At 37.2% G+C, this 21,862-nt stretch overlaps 1 protein-coding gene across 22 annotated transcripts in view; it reads left to right on the top strand.

Annotated features, from left to right (window-relative positions):
- Positions 1 to 21,862, top strand: part of LOC135210713 (forkhead box protein P1-like) — a 627,610-nt gene that overhangs the window by 274,296 nt on the left and 331,452 nt on the right. For all 22 annotated transcript variants that reach the window (XM_064243497.1, XM_064243492.1, XM_064243493.1 and 19 more), the window contains one exon: positions 9,401 to 9,493. In XM_064243497.1, coding sequence (XP_064099567.1) covers positions 9,401 to 9,493 — 93 coding nt within the window. The remainder of the gene's footprint in view (positions 1 to 9,400; positions 9,494 to 21,862) is intronic.

Here is a 21,862-nt window from a genome sequence, read left to right as displayed (position 1 = left end):
TAGCACCACCAATGAGTACCAGGCACAAAAATGTTCGTTAAATCGATGGCTTCCTGACCGGTAGGTGAGCAGATAGTATGATTTTGGTCTTTGGAGTGACATTACTAGTGGCTGGCAACTTCGTCCTCAAAATAAATCCTTAGAGACAAGCTGCAGACCTTGGGGGATTAGTGTGTGTGTGTGTGTGTGTGTGTGTGTGTGTGAGCGAGATAAAAAAATACAATTGTTGAAAACAATGTTGGTAATAATGAGAGACGATTAATGATGGACAAAAGAGTTGTTGACTGGTCAAGAAAAGATGGGGACCCCGGGTGCCAGGGACTACCTTCTCCATGGTTCTCGAGAACAATGTCTTATTGAGTCATCCGTGTGTTTCGTGCTGGACCCAGAAGCCTTCGGTGTTTGTTTGGCCGTGCGGGTGTTGCCTTCGGTGGCCCTAGTTGTTGATTTAATAGTACTATAGCGTGCTTCTTTCTGAACGCTATCGGAAGAGTGCCAGGTAGCACTTCCAACCCCCCTTCCCCTCCCCGCCCTCTCTCTCTCTCTCTCTCTCTCTCTCTCTCTCTCTCTCTCGATCACATACACTCGCACTCGCACAAACACAAGTGTTGAGTTCATTTGTCACCTTCATTAATTCCGTAGTAGTATCTTGACCAGTAAGGCGACACAAATACCTCATGCGCCAGCACTGATGTCATTTGTTTCTATATATTCTAGAATACTTTTTTTTTTTTTTTTTATTTTCTTGTTTATGTTTTTATCCGTGTGGATCTGATCTACGAAAACATTGCGCATTGTTAGACTTCTTTTTATTTTTCTAAAGCTGATGCTGTTTACAATAACCCTGGCCTTTCAACATATTGTTTTGCGGTTTTTCTCAGTAACCGTCATTCTTGTAACACGACGGCATTTTTTCCTTCGGCTGTTTTGTTGCCTGTGTTTGGGCACAGTTGCATGTTGTTGATTCGACCTATTGCTTGCTGGAACCTCCGTCTCACATCTGAAGAAAGAACGTTGGGTATGCAGTCTGGAAAAGGAGCAAGAACATATATATATATATATATATATAATATATATATATATATATATATATAATATATATATATATATATATATACATATAACACACACACACACACCTTTTGCTTTGTAAAGGTGATGCCCCTTAAGGATTTCCGTTGGGATAAGGTTGCCGTCCCCGTACTATGGAACGCCAAACTTGACTAACAATCAGGCACCCAATTTACTGCTTAGGTCAACCGGGGAAAAATCGGTTTTTAATGAGAGTCGAACCTTGACCCTCTTGTTGGTGTGGCAATATGGCCGCCGGCAGACCAAAGAGCTCTTAGTAACCGTCCGCATTTATAGTTCATAGTTTTAGTTACTAAGTTCATTTGCAAGTTACAGTCCCCAGTTATCAAGTCGGTTAATTCAAACTGGTGTCATTCTGCTTTAACATTTCAGGAAAAAATGACAAAAATCCGTATGGGAAACCCAAGAACGGCGGATGTGGTTTCATCTTTTAAGAGATGAGTTGTGCAAACGAACAAGGCATGTGACCTTTGCATATATTTTTATTTTTTTTATTTATTATTATTATTATTATTATTTTTTTTTTTTTGCAAGTGAACCACTCTCGAGAAATTTTTTTGTTGCTTGTCACTTTACCCTCATCGTTCGCATTAAAGGTCATTTATTTGGATGCTTTTGCTCTGCTAATTTATTTTGTAATGACTGACTCATGAACCTGTTTTTCCATAAAGAGCTTTCAGATCGCACAACGATCTAGAAATTATTAGTTTTTCATTGTTTATTTTTTTTTTATTTTTTTATATATTTCGATTTGATGTGTACCTCCAGAAACATCCTTTGACGGACCATCCTACCAACCAACTCCCCCCCCCCCCCCCCCCTTCCCCCCCCCCCCCCCCCCCCTTCTTCCATTCTTTCCAAGTGTTATCCTTCCCCAGAAACTTCACGAAAAGTAAATTGAAGAACGCAACAAAAAGCTGGACATGGAAACGAAAGAAGACAAAAATCCTCGAAGAAAAGAAGTTTTTTTTGGAGTGGTGGTGGTGGTGGCGGTGGTATCTGGCCTCTTTCTTTCTTCGCCCAAGAGCGTCAGTTAGCAGAAAGAAAAAGAAAATGGCCTCTTTCTATGCTAATTATTGGAGTGAATTCTTGTCTGCCTTTCGGAGATGTGCTTCTCGACGAGTCTTGTTAGGGATAATTTGCCCAAGAGGCTTTTGTTTTTATGCAAGGGAGTCTCTCTCTCTCTCTCTCTCTCTCTCTCTCTCTCTCTCTCTCTCTCCTCGCTTTTTATCTCTTTCGTAGACCCTTTCTCTGTTTATCCGATTATCCCATTTTTACTCATTTTCTCCGGTTATTCGATATCTCTCTCTGTCCTTTGCTATCCACCGCTCAACTTTCTCGTATCTGTGCCTGTAGAGAGAGAGAGAGAGAGAGAGAGAGAGAGAGAGAGCTATCTCCTCCCCCACCCCCTTCTTTTCACCCTCCCCGCCGCCCCGTCTTTCCATTCAGTCGAAAGAGCTCCGCCACGGCAAATTGATAAACACTATAAGTTGTAAATGGCATACAAATGGCCAATCGTGTGATTGTGAGGGTAAATAGCCGACGCTTATCTGTGTTAACTACGTAACAGCCTCTTGGCTTCTTTGGTTAAGAGAAGTAAATGTGCATTGGGCCCCCTCCTTTTTTTTATTTTTTTCTTCTTTTTTTGTAAAGGGTTTTGGGCGGAAGAGGATGGTATAGTCATTGTTTTTTTTTTTTTTTTTTTTTTTTTTTTTTTTTTTTTTTTTTTTTGCGTGTTTGTATTAACGTTGGTGGGGAACAAAAGGCGGAGAATTGGCCAAGGGAATGGAAAGACAAGTATGGCTTAATTCATGCATCATGAAGAAAGTGGAAAACTGGCCTTTCATGGAAGTCGTGTAGTGCTTGTGTCTGTTTTTTTTTTTATTTGATCATAGCTTAAGTGTAAGCAAGCAGTGATTATTGGTGGCTGATATTATGACTGTCAATTTATATTTCAACTATCTTAACTATCTGCCATATCCCCTTTGATATGTTAACATTCTGGTGTGCATAAAGTCTTGGAATGAGTTTGCTAAACCCCTCTATACCCTTCCTAAGAATGGGGTGCGACTCTACCTAATTATTTTCAGGAAACAGACCAAAATCGTTGCTGCCTGGGATCGATTATGAAGCGAATCTGTCAGCCACTGAAGCACTGGGACCTAATTATTGCTGTGAATATTATCGTTACTGTTGTTATTGTCTTTGTAACATTTCAGTGTCCGCTTTCACCTGCGCTGTGCTGTGGTGGAAAAATTTGGATTGGAATGTAAAATATAGGCCAAGGACAGGGATCTATGAGGTCATTCAGCGCTAAAAATAAAGTTGAAATAATTGTTATGAAAGGGTATAGAAAGTAAGATGGAAGGAAGAGAATTTGATCGGAGGTATAGTGAAAGGAATGAAAGGGGTTGCAGCTAGTGGCCGAAGAACCTTAAGTAATGCTTGCAGTGCACCGCGTGATGTGCACCGACAGCACTAGCCCTCCTACGGGGTACAGTTTTGTTGAGTAACTGTTACGTTAATCTGCATTTCCAGCTCTGTTCTTAAGTGTATTTTACGAGTGACTTAGAATATAACTCAAGGACACGTCCTAAATATTCCCATTCAATAGTGGAAGCAGTCGAAATATATTGTGTAATGTTTTTACTTTGACAGGTTGGCAGCGAAACTATTATTACTGGATTAACCCTACCGCACAAGGAATAACTTCTCATTGTTAATTTGGCTGTCTAGTCTAGTAACTCCGAAATCATTCTAGCCCACTGGCCGCACAGAAAGATTTACGGATATCGTGCGGTGGTGGTCGTCTGTGGAAGGGGGAGTTGAAAACAAGCTATTTTTAAGTCTACTCGTCGCATTTTGCTCCAAATATTTCATTACATACTATTAATAATGCCTGATTTATATCTCAGGAGCGGAGAGAGAGAGAGAGAGAGAGAGAGAGAGAGAGAGAGAGAGAGAGAGATATCCTCTGCCCCTTTCCGATTCCTGTCCCCCTCCCCCTGTTCGGAAGTGCTGTCGTTAACTTTAAAACAGTGTAGCATTGACCTATCATAGTTTCAGCAGGGCAGCCTGTGACAGAGCTCAAGTATTCCTGGGTAACCTTTTGGTTTCACGCAGCCTGCTTTGAACATTGTATACTGACCTATCGAGCCAGCCGGTGGTCCCACTGTTTCTCCGTCTCCACTTCATAATATAACAATGCTGCATCCAATCTGCTTCGTGTCTGTTGTTTTTGGAATGGGACACGGCTTTATCTCCGATGATAGGTGGATTGTCAGTGCTTGGTTTTGCTTATTGCCCGTTTTGTTTCTTGTGGTCGAGTTGTTCTTAAAATCATACATAATACGTATAAAATGTATGCTGTATATATACATATATTTTTGAATGGTGATGTGCATGTAGCGCCGACTACGTTTGGACGATATTTCACTAATTAGGGAAATATTGGCTTAAAATACTGGAGGCCAATTTTGCAGCAGCAGTCAATAGGAACTATTTCCGAGGAAGACTTTACCCATAAAACATTTATATAAATATATATTATACGTATGTATGTATATAATATATATATATATAAAATATATTATATATTCACGTATATATTTTGCATAAATAGGATAGGTATATCCTATTCTTGAATGATGTTCCCCGAATGATGTTCTTGAATGATGTTCCCCGAAGATTAGCTTGGGCGTTCCTGATACGCAATGGTTGTATTGTATTAACAAATTAAGTTTATTGATTATAATAATGAAAATGTCAGTGGCAATGGATTACCCATGTTTAATGAATCTTAACAACCTGGATAAAGAACGAGTACTGAAAATTATTTTTTTTCTAAATAGGATTTTGTTTTGAAAAAATAGTTGTTAGACGAACTCATTAGTATTGCCTTGTTTTGTGACAAGGTTCGGAGATCACGTTTCTATGTGAGGACACGTCAAATGTTTCATTAGACATGCAGTGAAACAAGAGGCAAAGGTTAAGTCCTTACCGAGACCTGGATCGGTGAACTTTAACAAAATTTAGCAAAATGTTAGAATCGTCGTTTGAAATTGGGGAATTTTTATTCATTCATCGTGTTAGACATCCGGTATTCTTAGGTGTGGTAACCATGGACATTTAGTGCGTGAATCTTAAGATACCAAGCAAGGACTTCATGGGTCCATCTTTTGGGTATTTGGTACATCACTTAGTTTCTTGTGGGTCTTGCCATCCGCTATCATCCTTCTTTGCTTTGGTGAATTAACGAAACTGCACAAGTAAGGTTATCAAAGAAGGAAAAGCAAAGTAAGGTTATGGAAGAAGGAAAAGCATGGAAATGGTAAAAATTAATAGAAGTACTGACGACTAACATGCCTTTTCAACAGGGGCAGTTAAAGGGATCACTAAATACATGGGATAGAGGAGAGTTCCATGTGTATTATATTTGTTAGGTATAACTACATTTCTTTGATTTTCTGCTTCAGGATACGCCCTATGACGTAGTTAAGAATAGACTTTCTCTGTTTTTGTAAATTCCAAATTTAGTAGTTCCTGCTGTTTGGTTCTGGGAAGTCAGGAATGTCTTATGTTTTTGTATTTAACAGGAAGGTACCTACTGTTCCAGCAGAGCAAATGCCAGCTTTGACCCGCTACCTTTCCTCAGTTTATTCTTTGCCGTGGTATTTGGGCCACGATTATCGTATTTCTGAAGTAACTGTTGTGATGATATTGTTGTTGTTGCATAGCTTATCGACCGCTATATATCACGGAATTCATAAAATAACACCTTCATTACAATCATCGCATGATGGCGTTGCACGATCAACAAACCCAACGAAAACATTAAAGCACGAACAGGAAAACATCAAATCTTTCGGGTCGGGGTCGGGTCCGGCTTCTGGGCATGCGTCGACTCGGTCGCGAGCAAATTATAGGTTTTAACGTTGAATGACGGGAAATCGTCTTGCTTATAGACAGCAGTAATTATGATTTTGTGTATACCTGTGGCTAATCGACTGGTAATTCCAGAAGTTTTATTCAGTAGTATGTTGTTATGCGTATAATGCGTAAATGTATACATAATGCGTCCGTGCTTATCGTGAAAAAAAAGTCACTTAATGAGCCAATCATGAGCGTAACGTAGATTGTACATTGATGAACTTTACTCGTTTCAACGGGGTTATTTGTATGTTTATGGGTAAAGCTTTTGTCGTATCAACTCTTGCTATTTATGTTTAAACGTTGTTCGTTACAGGGAAATTTTGCGAAATTACAACTTTCACTTCTCATTTGTCCTCTGTCTCCAGTCCTAAAATACCCTCACGTGAACTTACTGGCAGTTCCGCTGTATCCAGATCGTCTTATTTCAACTTGCTACCTCTTGAACATTTTAACCGTATTCTTCAACTATTAGTATCTAAAAAACTGTAGTTACCGAGCGCTCCTACTGCTGCGTCGCGCAACCGAAGAATAACGAACTGGGGGTCATCCTTATCATTTTAGGTCAACATTTCCGGAAAGTTGAATATTTTTAGCGAACAGCTTTTAATAGTTATTTTTCCTGGCCGACTGCGTGGGATGTCACGAAACCGTGTGAAGTTGTTGTTATTGTATTAAGGTTTGGTAATGGTGGATTCCATATATTGACTGCTAGTATTGTATTCAAATTCGTCGATATCTAGAATACTTCAAACACGCGTTTAGATCCCAGCTTTTAGCTTATGCCTTGGGCTTTAGTTTGACTTTGAGCTGTTATGTATTCACATACAGGCGACCGCACGCGCGCGCATTGTATGTATGTATGTATAATATATATATATATATATATATCATATATATATATTATACTATATAAACTATATATATATATATATATATACAATATCCATACCTAATATATATATATATAATTACTTTTTATATATATATATATATATACCGTGTATATGTACGTATATATATATATATATACATGTGTATATATATACAATATTTAGTATATACTATATATATATATATATAATATATATATATATATATATATATATAAAATTAAAAATCAACAATAACGCTATTAATATCGCCAGTATAGAAAAAGATACATCAGTGAGAAATGAAGATAATGGGAAATGCTATAAATTGAGGAATAAAAAATTATATGTCAATAATTTAGAAAGATTTTATTCAGTTTTGAAAATTTTATGAAAAATGAATACAAATTGTAATAAATCACAAATCGTTTAACCAGTTTGTTTGAACAATTTCATGGACATATCTTTAATTACCCTTAATACATGCAAAAGGTTTGGAACAAATTGAAGGATGAATAATGGAGGTCCCTGGTAATTGACTCCTCCCACCTCAGTTAAACGAAATTAAAACCTTTGCGCAGGAAACTACCTTAGCAGTAACCGATTTAAACCGCTACACTAAAATAGCATTATCATCCTATTGATAACCCCTTCTCATTAACTGCGCCAGAAACTTCCAGTCGTTGTTTGCACTCTTGAGCCTTCGGCTATTATTGGCTTTATATGATGTGAGAACGTTGCTGCCCTTCTTCCCAAGAATTCTTTGTCATTCTTTTCACGTGTCCATACCACCTATAGGAATCCTGATACATTTGTATTTACCCGTGCTATTTCGCTTTACCACCTCATATCATCATCTCTCTCTTTTTTTTCATATACATATACAAAATATATATATATATATATATATATATATAAATATATATATATAATATGTATGTATGTATGTACACACACACACACATACATACATATATATATGAGAGAGAGAGAGAGACTAGTTATTTCACGTTTATTAATTTGTGTAAAACTTTACACCACAATTTATGTATTGTTTAGATTGGCAGTGAACAAGCATGTAAACATTGAGCTAGTGAAGCAAGTTTTACATTATAGTGTTTACCATAATGGAATAGTTTATTGTCTTAACTTCTTTTCTTCGAATTATAATGTTTGTTATATATTGTGTAATTTATTCATGACGTAGATTTCCTTTTTCCGTAAGTATTATAAGATCTTATTTACACGAAGTTTTCATCGTCAGTAAATGTTGTGTCCCCTGTAGAGAAATTATTCATAAGTATGTAAAAGTTTTCTCTGTAAATTCGGTATGTAATCAACATCTTGACGATCCCCTCAATAAAGATTGCAAGTCATCTAATAAGTTTTTTATGCGTAGATTAAGTAAACAGTGCTCTTGGTAGTTTTTATTGCTTTGGAAGTATATTATTGACTTAAGTCCCCCAACACACATTTCCCACAGAAATTATAACTTCCGTTCCAAATGAAGTAAATGATGCGCAGAAAACCTTTATATTTAAAAATGGTTATAATGAATTAAACGAAGTCTTTAAACAAGAATATTCTGAATGATTGCTTCGATGGATTTATTTTAATGCAGGACCGTCTTCGTCACTTATTTTCGATTTTGTATAATTTCTGTGGGGTCTGTTTCTCGTAACAGAAGATAATGGCATGGCCAAGGACTGCTCTTTCTTTGATAAAATTTACACCTCGCCATACTTTCTTCCATCTTTTATGTTTAAACATCCCAACACTCCTCTTCAAATAATATAAGTTTGAAAGAACTTTTGGAAGACAAGCTCCTTACCGCAGGATCTCTTTGTATTGAACAGATAACACGATTGTCAGTGATATAAAATTTAATATCGTCTTGTCTTCGGCGCATCTGTCCTTTTCAACATGATATAGGTATAAGGGATTATTTTTATTCTGCTACTTATCGCTCCTGCATTCTGCTGCTGTGATTGATATTTTTTTTTTGGCAAAAATCTTTGGATTTCAATGTCATTAGTCTTTGCTTTATGAACTGTAAGAAATTGTCCTAATTTTTAAGGCTTGAACAGTTAGTTCAGGAGCCATTTCCACTCATATTAATTAGAAAAACTTGTTTGGTAAATTAGATTTAGTTTTCATTTACAAAAAATAATGTACAATTTTTGTGTATTGAACATTTGTAAGCAAACATTTGCATGCAGTGAAAATTCTGTCACTCTTGTATGAGAGAAACTGTTAATTTTTTTCCTCTATCCTATGAATTTTTTTAATTCAATTACACTAATATATTAATAACATGTTCTTATTCAATTATGTAAACTTCGATAGGAAAGTATTCCTATATTAAGAGCTTCCAAGTGATGTACCTAGAAATATTACCTTACTCGAACAGTATCCGTTCGTCATTCAGGTTTCTTGCTTATGTTGAGATGGTTAGCTGTCATGGAAATTTGCGAGGTAAATCAAACTCTTCATTTCCTATTTTGCAGGACGACGGCGTGTTGGAGGAGGGAGACGGAGACGGAGCTATCAACCTGTCTGCGCGACCCTCCAGGCAACCCACACCTCTCGATCCAGAACAGGTATTGTACGCGGATTAAATTCATCTCTATCCGACTTCTATCCACTGGCGCTTGATTGCCGACTAAATGCGGATTTGGTTATTGCGTTCACCTGAATACAGTGTACGCCTGAGTTTTATTGCTAGCTGTCCCGATGACTTGCTGAATACGTATCTTTATCTGGATTCAGTGTTCGTGAATTTAATTTATACATATCTCTCGTTTTTATGTAGAGCATAATTGAATTTAGAGTAGACTGAATTATTCTGTACTTGGTTTGAAATGGATGTTTACTTTTAATTGAATTTATTTCCGGATTTTTATGTTTTGATAACGGATTAGATTCATTCTCCGCTCATATAAATATCTATGTTTTTTATATATCTATATATATATATATATCTACACACATATATATATATATATATATATATATATATATATATTATAATACATATATATACATATATATATATATATATATATATATATATATATTATAATATATATATATATATATATATATATATATACATTTAACGCATGTACTCGTCAGTTGATATATACTGAAATTATATGAACCCATTTGTATTGATTTAATGATTACTTGTAATCGGTGCACGGATTGAATTCACTCACGAACTGAATTAGCCATAACACGAAATGTTTCTCCACCGTAGTTACACTCTTCAATTCAATACACGATTTAGATGAACAAACCGAGGGAATGTCATTGGAAGTTATAAAGTACATGTGAGCTTTGAAACATTTGTTTAAGACACATTGGTAAATTAGGATCCTTCATACTGGTTATTTCAGGGGGTTTTGTCTCGTCTTTTGGATTTGAATTTCTTTTAACTCTTGGAAAAACTTTTTTGTATGGGGTTAGTGCCGTCTGTGCTCCTCATGCGATGCACTGTAGGAATTATTTAACTTTGGCCTCTAGCGGTAACCTCTTTCATTCCTTTTACTGCACCTCCGTTCATGTTCTTTATTCCATCTTACTTTCCATCCTCTCCTGACAAATGCTTAATAGCGCAACGGCAACATCTTCCTCCGTTACACCATTTTTACTATCGGTTTCCGTTTCAGCGCTGAATGACCTCATACCTAGGTCCCAATATGGCCAAAATCGTAAATTCTCTTCTATTCTATTCTTGCAAAAGCTTAGCTAAATGATTATGTCGGTTTTTTTATCATTTCGTAAAGACTTTGAAATCTTGCGTATAGTGCGTGCCTTCTTATTTTTTCCATTTTATTATTGTCTCTGAATGTTTCTAATGACATTGTCATTCACGCTACTTCTGGTTTAAAAAATACATGTGGCGTTAGAAAAGACAGCAGATAAAACATGCGATCGGGTGTGCAATGCAGAAACTCTGTAGCATGTCAATCAATTTTAATGAATTTTGCAATTATTATGGTTATGGATTGTTCCACTTTTATGGCTGAAGAACTAACTATTCCTCTCCTGCCATAGGAAATTATTCGCAAATTGATTCTGAGCGAACATAACATAACCCCGTGACCTCCAACTTCAGGTCCGTATTTCCTCCCTTCCCGTAGCAGCAGATTCCTCTCCATGGCCACCCAAATATCCACCCACAACCATTCCCAGCCAGCCACTCCCTCCCCCATCCCCCCAACTACCGAAACATCAGCTTTTGTTTAGAGACGAATCATCGGTGATGGTTGTTTAGTGGGGTGGCCGCTTCCTTCGTTGCAGGCACAAACCCAAACATAAACCAGCTGTGTGCGCAAGCGCGTTTTTTTTTTTTTTTTTTTAGTGTGGGTGTGTTTGTGTGTGTGCGTGTCATTGCAAGCAACGGCGTTCTGTCTAAACCAAAACTGTTTACGTCGGAGTCGTTCTGTGCAATCTGTTTATCTTTGGCTCCCATAAACACACGCCAGCTTTCGTCTCACTTTAGCTCTCGGCTCTGGAAGCTATATGTTGCTGTACAATACTCATGCCATGCGGCCGCCGCCACCCCCCCCCCCCCCCCCCCTTCCCCCCCCCCCCCCCCCCCACCCCCCCCCCCCCCCCCCCCCCCCCCCCCCCCCCCCCCCCCCCCCCATCGCCTTGCCTTCGTTTGCTCTACGGAACGAAAGCATTTCGGCTCTTGGTTTCACAAGGTTCGCTCATTAGTTTCTTTGCGTTCCCAACTAAAGATTTGTCGAAATGATTTTTGTTGTTTGATGTGCATTATTCACCCTTTGTGTTTATCTGTCGAAAAATGCACTCTATGCATCTGATTTATCATCGTTTTTATATCAAGCAGCCGTGAGTGGTCGTATTGTATCCGCCTAAGCATATGCTAGGCAACGTTATTCAACCACCTGAGAAAGCCAATTTACTGATATTTAAGAGATTGGGGGTAACTGAAATTGACATCTCGTGACATTATTATTTTTGCATAAACATTACGAGTGGATTAGGTTGTATTCGTCCTTTTTTTTTTTTTTACCTTTATATGCGTGGTAAGGCCGCTTATAGCGTCTCTACACCGTAAAATTGAAAGACTTGAAAATGCCCGCATCCTTAGATTCCGGGTACGTACCCATTTTTTATGTCTTTTATCTCTATATATTTGCAAGTGTTTGTCAGTAACATTTAGACGTTGGAATCGCTGAAAATCTTGGAGTGTTTACGTGGAAGCCGCATTTATAAATCATAGCAAGACTTTAAGAAACAGTTTATTCTATCTTGAGCCTCGAAATAGACTCAAGCATAAACAAATGGATACTGCTCTTGCTTGCACGTACACTGAGTGCTTGGAAAACGGACCAGCTAAGTTCTGCTATTTTTTTAGATTGTTTTTCGAACCCTTGCAAATGGTCTTACTATCAAATATAATGATATATTTTACAGAATTATGATTTTTTGTAAATCAATTAAATATTGGCAAATTTTGTACTTTAGTCTACATTGATTTTAATTGTTCTAGGTTAAATCTCTTTATCTCTCTTGCATTATTTCCTATTTTTCACTTGTTTATAGAGTCGATGGTCGTCTTTGTCAGTGTTTTAACGTAAAGTTCCTCCCCGATCTGTGGTGTGCGTCTCTGAATATCCAGCGATCTTGCGAGGAAACAGGTTAGATAGGATCGAACCCTGTTTTAGTGTGATCGTAATTCATTTTAGATGTATCGATGGCTTTTAAATTGAAGAATATGTGGCGTGTTAGGTGAGTCGTCTTTTATTACCATTCTCAACTCTTTTCGGGAGACTGAAGCCTCCCGAGTTGAATGATATTAAGCTACATTTGTCTCTTATTTATATTTGTGTGACGTTGCATTCTCACGTGTGTGTGTGTGTGAAATATTATATATATGTATATATATATATATATATATATATATATATATAATATGTATATATATATTATCATATATAAATATTGTATATAATGATATATATATATAGTATATATTGTTATGTATGTATTATATATGCGTTATTAGTAAATTATTCGCTTGCTGTTGATGTGACATGGATTTTGTTTGCAAAAGGGCCATTCTTGCGGGGCACTGCACCTTAGTGAAAAACTGAATTTAGTCGTACATTTTGAGCTGTGGTAAAACACACGAACACAGAATCTAGGGATTCCCCTTGGCATACTTTTTGTCTTGCCGATTTTTTAATTCAATCCGTACGTGCAGCGGACCATTGCATCAGAGCAGCGAGACAGGCATAAACACACATGCGAGGTTCCCTTTCGCTCCCCATTATAGCGGTTTACAAAGGTAGGTGTTATATTGTTATTACGATCGTGGTACACGCTCTCACAGCCCTGTCACCCGCGAGGAAGATAGGCGAGTTATGGGCGTGTTGGGTGGTCGCGCTTCGAGCCTCCGTGGGTGGTTCTGTTGGGGGGCGTGCATGTCGTTATGACAGGTAAAAAAGCTTGTTTGTCTTATTTTCGGCTGCTCTCGATCTGACGTTTCATGTTGCATGATTTACTGATGTATTGCTTCGGGGATGCCGTGAGATGGGCGGCGATGAACGAGAAGAGGGAGGAGCCCTGTCGCATCTCTCTTTCTAGATTAGACCAAATTTCCCTCTCTTTTTTTCCACAAACACTTTTGCTGTTTATTGCACATGATAGCTTCTGCTGCGTGAATAATGTTCTTCTTCTGTGTAGGTTTTCCAAAACGAAACTAAATTTCTTGTTAAGATGTGCATGCCTTTTTACCTGCTTTTCCTTTCTGCATAATCTTTCAGACACAGATTATTATGTGCTATGTGATTATGTCAGATTTTATGATGCACTTTAGTGATGAATCTGTGCAAATTATAATTTTCTGGAAAAAATCCTTACTCTGGTAAAAAAAAATATATATTTTTAAAATTAATTTAGAAGTTAGTGTGTTTTATTTTTATTTATTTATTTATTTTTTTGTGCTAATCAAACGCAGCCATCTTTGTCAGGGGTAACTGATTTTGTCCTTTGAAACAATAGAATAATAGTGATGAATGCTTTGGTCTACTTCGATGAAGGCTATTCCCTTTTTCTAGGCCAGGCCCGAAGAAAAAAAAGAAAACGAAAAGAAAGGGAAAGAGATTGAGCTTAACCTCTGAGGAAGCAATAAATCAACTTTTAAGGGAAAAACAGAAGTAAAAAGGGAAATCCAAAGTTTGGTAGTAGAAGGAAAGAAACATTCTGAAAACATTTTAGTCCAAGTCTTACTGACTTCCACATTGTGAATATGGGAAGGTGTCTATCTTTATTTGCATCCGTGTGCCATTTTTTTTTCTAGTCTACTCCGGAAGGAGACTAGAAAGAATGGTTAATAAAAAAAAGCAAGATTTTCATTTCAAGGGAAAAGCTCGACCCTTCTCTAAAAGGGGGAAGTCTTAATGGTCAGGGAAAACAAAAATTAAGGGAATTCAACAGCTATGCAGTGTTTATAAACGTCAGTTTTGTGATAATTTGCAAGAAGACCTGCAAATGCTTGATTTCGTGAGTACTTCGTACAAAAAGGACTTTTGTTACAGAGTCCTCCTCAGAATAGGTTAACCCTTTTTGAGGAGAGATTAGTGAAAGGAATCTAGAATATTCAACTGTAAAGTAAGCAACAGATTAAGCATAGTACTGAAGCAAAATATTTAATTATTTACCTCCGTTCTTCTGACATATTACAGTACTGTCAAGAGTGGTAACACGAGGGAAGTACATGGATCAGCCATTCACTTTATGTTATTCATTTCTGTATCCTTTCAAATAAATTAATATGAACTTCTAGTAAATAACAGAAAAGGAGTCTTTGGGCAGTTTTATGTGTGTTTATTATAATTGTGCAACTTCTCTTTTGCTCATGGTCTATGTTTACGCCACTGCTCCCAAGAGTTAAAGGAAAGGCAGTACAAAGGTCCTTTTCTTTGGACCTTGGTCTACTGCAACCTACGTAGTGACAACCGTAGAACCATCGCTTTTTTATGACAACACTAATTATGATTGATGGGTTTGATGGCGTCCTCGTTGCTTTCTTTCCTTGTTTTCTTTTGCTTTCAGTCATAACCAGCCTCATCTTTTTCTTCCGCCTGCTGTTGTAGGTGAAACGAATTGAGCCGTACAGTTAGCTTTGTGCTTGAAATTTAGCTTCGTTTTCTAAGGGCGCTCCCTCTTTCGAGTAAAACATATGATAAACACATGACGGCAGCTTATCGCATAGATACCGCAAACCCGGTTGAAAATAAGCCGGTGACTGTAAGTGGCGAACGGAAATTTGGCAAAGGCTGGATAAATGTATAATTGCTGGTTAGAACTACGAATAAATCAATGGCTTATATTCAGCCTTTTTGATAAGTTACCGCCTAGCGTTCAGAGATCTGAGAGCGGTTCGATAGAAGTCACAATTGCAGGGGTATTTGTTATTGTTTTATTTGATAACTCTTTATTAATCCCAGACACTAGCGAGGACTTGTAGCAGTGGGATAAATTGTAGAATGTTTAGGCTACTTGAGGAGTAGATCCCGTTCTGGCGTAAGGGTAGCTTAATCTAAAACAAAAACAAGCAGTGATTGTCAGTTTGAACTGTTTCGAGTGAGGTTAAAAATACTGGGTTTTAAAGTCTTGGTTCGTTTGTACAATAATATTATTTTGAACAGTGCTACAATGCTACCCCTTAAAAGATTTGGTTCCCTCTTAAAAATAACGTCTTAGATTTATCTGGTTTAATTGTTTTCTAATATTAGGGCAAGGTTTCGTTTGGTTCCCTTTGACAGTTTCACGCCAGATTCATATGAGACCCCTCAGTGGCGTGGTCGGTATGGTGTTGGCGTGCCACCTCGTTGGGCCGGCCGGGGGGGGAAGGGAAATTCGAGATTTTTTTATTTTTTTTTTTCCCGGTATTCCACAGAGGGGTGAGAGATTTGTATTTCTGGTGATGGAAGTTCACTCTCGACGTGGTTCGGAAGTCATGTGAAACGGTTGGTCCCGTTGCTGAATAACCATTGGTTTCACGCAACGTAAAAGCACCGTATAAACAAACATATGAGGCACTTTTGAAATATGTTATGCATTCCCCATTTTGAAATATTTAATAGAATATATTGATACATTGTCGTTGACTATTTTTTTCCACGGTAAATTTCGCATCTCTACACATCGTATAATTATTAACAGCGGAAGTTGAATATCCTCTCAAGGATGGAAATCTACAGCATCAGGACAGGTGCTCGATGAATGATTTCTTTTAAAAGGAAGAGTAAGAAGAAAACATTTCTTCCCGTATTATTATGAAAAAGTTTTGCCACTATTTTGTTAAAAAATTGAATGAAGTTATCCGTAATATAACTGAGTTGCTCTTATTCCATATGCGCATGACATGGGTTAAGATGGGATATGATATTTGGATGTTAATTTTCTTAGCTTGTGTTTTTGTTAGTGAAATTACGTATTTGTGTGTGTGTGTATATATATATATATATATATATTATATTATAAATATATATATTTAATATATATATAGTATATAATATATATTAATTATAATTTAATTATTATATATATAAATATATACATATTATACGTATTACATCCAATATGTATGTAGTAATCTGATATTGAACCCAATTATACTATATATATATATATATATATATAATATATATATATATATATATATATAAATAATATAAATAAACACACACAAATACGTAATTCACTAACAAAAACACAAGCTAAGAAAATTAACATCCAAATATCATATCCCATCTTAACCCATGTCATGCGCATATGGAATAAGAGCAGCTCAGTTTATTACGGATAACTTCATTCAATTTTTTTAACAAAATAGTGGCAAAACTTTTTCATAATAATACGGGAAGAAAGTTTTCTTCTTATTCTTCCTTTTAAAAGAACTCATCCATCGAGCACCTGTCCCTATGCTGTAGATTTCAACTTCCGTTGTAATTATACTGTGTAGAGATGCGAAATTGACTGTAAAAAACAAAGTCAACGACAATGTATCAATATATTTATTAAATATTTCGAAATGGGGCATGCCTAAAATATTTCAAAAGTGCCCCATATGTTTGTTTGTATGGTGTTTTACGTTGCATGGAACCAGTGGTTATTCAGCAACGGGACCAACGGCTTTACGTGACTTCCGAACCACGTCGAGAATGAACTTCCATCACCAGAAATGCACATCTCTCACCCCTCAGTGGAATACCCAAGAATCGAACTCGCGGCCAACGATGTGGCACGCCAACACCATACATACCACGCCACTGAGGAGTCTCGTATGAATCTGGCGTGAAACTGTCAAAGGGAACCAAACGAACCCTTGCCCTAATATTAGACAACAAATAAACCAAATAAATTGAAGACGTTATTTATAAGAAAAAAACAAATCTTTTAAGGGGTAGCATTGTAGCACTGTTCAAAATGATCGGAATATACGAACGAAACAAGACTTTAAAACCCAGTATTTTTAACCTCACTCGAAACAGTTCAAACTTACAATCACTTGCTTGTTACATTGAGTGTAATATTAGATTTATACATATATTATTTTTATATATATAATATATATATATATGCAGAAGCCAGGTACTATGTCCGTATTTTTCCTCTAAGTATGGGGATACAATCCCACAATGGAAATTTTCCTTTGTAGTTTTAAAATATATATTCTTGTATAGGATTAAAGCTTGACCACAACTGTGGGACTGTTCCACTTTAGTGAACAAGACCACAGTTGATGGTTCCGAAAGCTTTATCCTTACAAGTAATTTATTTTAACCTACAAGGAATTTACTTCGTTGTGGGATTGTATCCCCATATATATTATATATATGTACACACACACACAACACACACACATATATATATATATATATATATATATATATATATATATATATATATATCTATTGGGTAGATATGTATCATTGGGGTTAAGTCTAATACACCCGAGTGGTGCTTACCAACTTCGTAGGTAAAAACATTTGCGTAAAGTATTAAGATTTTGTGCAAGTGACTAGAACCGCGGGGCGTGTAAGCACAAGACCACCCAAATGAGACCCACCTATGGTAGGCAGATATTATCTTCTTGTTTAATGCACGGGGATGTCGCCTTCCTCTGGTAAATATAAGGTAATCTATTACATCCGTCACATCGACTCAAAGGGTTTAATTCCCTGTATATCACCCGCCAGGAGCTTATTCATAATGAAGTGTTAGCTTGTGGTTACCAAAATCTAATTGCAGTCTGCAGTATCCGGCGCCGCGGGTATTTACAAGCATTCTGAAGGCTACGAGCACGTACGCACGCACGCGCACGTGATTACGAAGATTGTTGCGAATGCCTCTCGACAAAATTTTTATTTTATTTTCAATCAGAAGCTTATTCGTAGTGGAGAGTTAGAGTGAGGTACAAAGAAGTGACTTTGCCAAATTAATGGTTTGCGCCTTCATCGCTTCTTGCATATTAACGCTGGTCTTGAACGATATTGCATGTGTACACGCTCACAAACAAGTGGTCACCAGAATAATAGTTTGTTCATTTCTCTCCCGAGCTTCATGCCATCATACAGAATAATTTGGGGTAATTGTAGCTCCCGAGATAGAATTGTTATACTGAAGGTGTCTTTAGACTGCGAAACTGCGAGCCCGTTTATTCGTTTTACTTCTTTTATATTTATTCTAGGTGGATTTAATATGACGCTCAAATGTCATATTTTTTGCCTTCAAATCTAATTTTGACAGGAAAAGTCTATCCGTGTTATAAGATTTTGGGTAAAGTTATCGAACTTTCTCGGCGTTTTGACTCAAATCATTCTCTCTCATTGTGCAATTAATTTTAATTTGCTAAGAACAAAATTGTGCGTTGTGATCTTGCAGGAGAAGAACACGGTGAGAAAATGAGATTTTTCCTCATAGATAAAAACTATGTAATAAATTACTAATAAATACAGATAGTGCTGTGTGAAAGAGCTTGAAACCATCTCTATAAATTGAAAAAAAGGGTGAAATCCATTAAAAATACAAAATATCCAACTCGCAAACTTTATTTATTTGGTAAACGTAGTATTTTCATATTCTCTTTCTTCCATCTTACTTTCCACCCTTTTTGCTAACAATAATTTCATAGGGCGACTGCGAGGTCTTCCTCTTGTTACGTCTTGCAAACCTTTTACTGTCGATTTCCGTTTCAGCGCAGAATGACCTCATAGGTCCGAATGTATTACTTTTGCCCTAAATTCTACATATTCAATTCAATTCGATTACATGAAAAGATGTTGAATATCTCTCAAATGAGCATCTCAAATGAACATGTTGAGTATAATCTCTCAAATGCACATCTTAGATTAGTCAAGATTTACGTTCGTAGAAAAAGTGTAGCGAAAGTATGTTATGTTTACGAATATATCGTATTCCTTTTCATTTCAGTAACAAGTTCATTTTTGTACCTACTGTTAGTATATATTACATGGTGTAAAATAGTTCTTCGGTGTACTTTGTCTTGATTTAAGTACATTTTTTAAAAATCAATTATGATTTTCGGACTCTTTCTCATCCGCATGGTTAGTACACACAAATTTTAGAACCTTAACTTACAAGAAAGTAGATTCCTACTTCTCGTCTACACCCATTTTGCAGCTAAATGATCACGTCCTACCTTCACCACATCCCGAGAATCTTGCATCCTCTCCTTCGTTCTCCCTTTTCGCATATTCGCAGCCGAATAATTATGTCTCCTCCCCTTCCCCTCACTCCAGGGCTTCCCGTATCCCAAGGAGCTTGGCGTCCTTTTCCCTCCGTCCTTTGCATTTTGCAACTAAATAATAACACCGGTGCAACCGAGCGCGGCATCACGCTAAATAGCTTCCGATTCCCTGAAGTGCCTTTAGTGGCTTTAACCGAGTTCTTTGCACCTGCCAGTATAGAAATTTGCACAGGCGATAAAACGGCAGTTTGCCCCTGGATTGACGAGCAAAACTGCAAATACAATTAAAGCGTCTCGCCGCGACTCATTATTCTCTCTCTCTCTCTCTCTCTCTCTCTCCTCTCTCTCTCTCTCTCGAAAAACACCCAAAAGGTGCTCTCTTTTTATTTTTATTTTTCAGTTTCTCCCTTTTTTTGTGAAGTTTGCCATAAACACCGAAAGTAATCCGCCCGAGACTTAAGCCCCGGGAGCGCCGCTATGCTAATAGCGTCCTTACGCCATCGCCGCACAAGGTCCGTTTTCTTGAAGTTGCCTGGCGTAGAATCAAGCCCCTTAGGTGACCTCGGTAATCTGTGGGTGGTCTGATCGTGTTAAAGGAATAAACAGCTTGCGATTGTTTACGAAAACAAAGACATTGCAAATAAATGTTCTATTCTTTGTTGCATCTCGCTTTTGGAATTGTACCAGAGGAGACTGCGCAGACACACAGACAGAGACAAACATATACACAAGACTAACCTCGTCATGTCGTATTTACGAAATCTCTCCCTCCTGTAGAGTCCCTATTTATCTCTGTTGATGTATGCGTAATTGTTGCTCTTCTCTCGTTCGATCTTTCTTGCGGAATTCTCTCTCTCTCTCTCTCTCTCTCTCTCTCTCTCTCTCTCTCTCTGTGGTTTCTGCTTCACGTTTTTGTCAAAAACAATGATCACGAAAGGCTTTTGGTACGTTCCAGTACTCCTCTCTCTCTCTCTCTCTCTCTCTCTCTCTCTCTCTCTCTCTCTCTCTCAGCATTATTATTATTCTCTGTCGTCTGCCTGCAATATGAGTTGGTCACAAAATGCTCTTAAAATATTCCGATACTTTCTTATGTCTTTGAACCCCCTCCCCACCCCCCCTATCTCTCTCTCTCTCTCTCTCTCTCTCTCTCTCTCTCTCTCTCTCTCTCTCACACACAAACTGCTAATTGTGCAGCTTTTACTCCAGTCTGTCATTCATGCACCCGAGTGGTCTCGTCACTCATTCTCCCCCCACCCCTCTTCATTGGGGACATCCTCACCAACCCAGTACTCTCCCCAGCCCCCCCCCCCACCCAATCCCCAACTGCTTGTTTCTCCTGAACGGGCTTTTGTTTTTACCGGGAAAATCCAATGCAACCGAGAGAGAAAGAGAGAGAGAGAGAGAGAGAGAGAGAGAAGAGGAAGAAAAAGTGTACATCTATTTACATTGTCTCTTTAATGATGTTGTGTTTGTTTTGCGAGTCCTTTTGCCAAAACAATGCCCTTTGTTTGTAATCAGATCAACCTCTGAACATTTTAGCGTTTTATGATGTTGTTGTAATGAACCTTTAGAGTCTGAGAGAGAGAGAGAGAGAGAGAGGAGAGGAGAGTTTTTAGAGAGAGAAGACTTTTGTTCGCTTTTTCGTGCCTCGTGAGTAATACATGTGATTACGCGGAAATTTACTTGATTATATGAATGAACACAAATACCTTGCATGTATTTTTTTTTACTTTCAGTATATACGTTACTTTTCATCTGTTCAAGTAGAGTATGAACACTAGCACGTATGTAAATATATATATATATATATATATATATATATATATATATATATATATATATATATATGTATGTATGTATGTATAGAGAGAGAGAGAGAGAGAGAGAGAGATATGGTCCTGCCAGCTGTGGTGGATCGCAGTCATGGTGGAACTGTGGTTTGTAACGTCACTTTAAAATAAGTCTTTCGTGTAGATATGTAGATATATATATATATATAATATATACCTATATATATATATATATATATATATATATATATATATATATAGATATAGATATGTATACATATATATGTGTATATATATATATAGATATGTATACATATATATGTGTGTGTACACGCCGTGAACATCGCTGCATGCATTATGCGAATATATATTGCCCTGTAGGTTGTCTGAATGCAATAGTTGTTACTTGAACAACTCAGCATTCG

Source organism: Macrobrachium nipponense, chromosome 4 (assembly GCF_015104395.2).
Source record: "Macrobrachium nipponense isolate FS-2020 chromosome 4, ASM1510439v2, whole genome shotgun sequence".
NCBI classification, from domain to species: Eukaryota; Metazoa; Arthropoda; class Malacostraca; order Decapoda; family Palaemonidae; genus Macrobrachium; species Macrobrachium nipponense.
The sequence above is the reverse complement of the archived record's forward strand: the minus strand, read 5'-3'. Positions and strand labels throughout refer to the sequence as shown.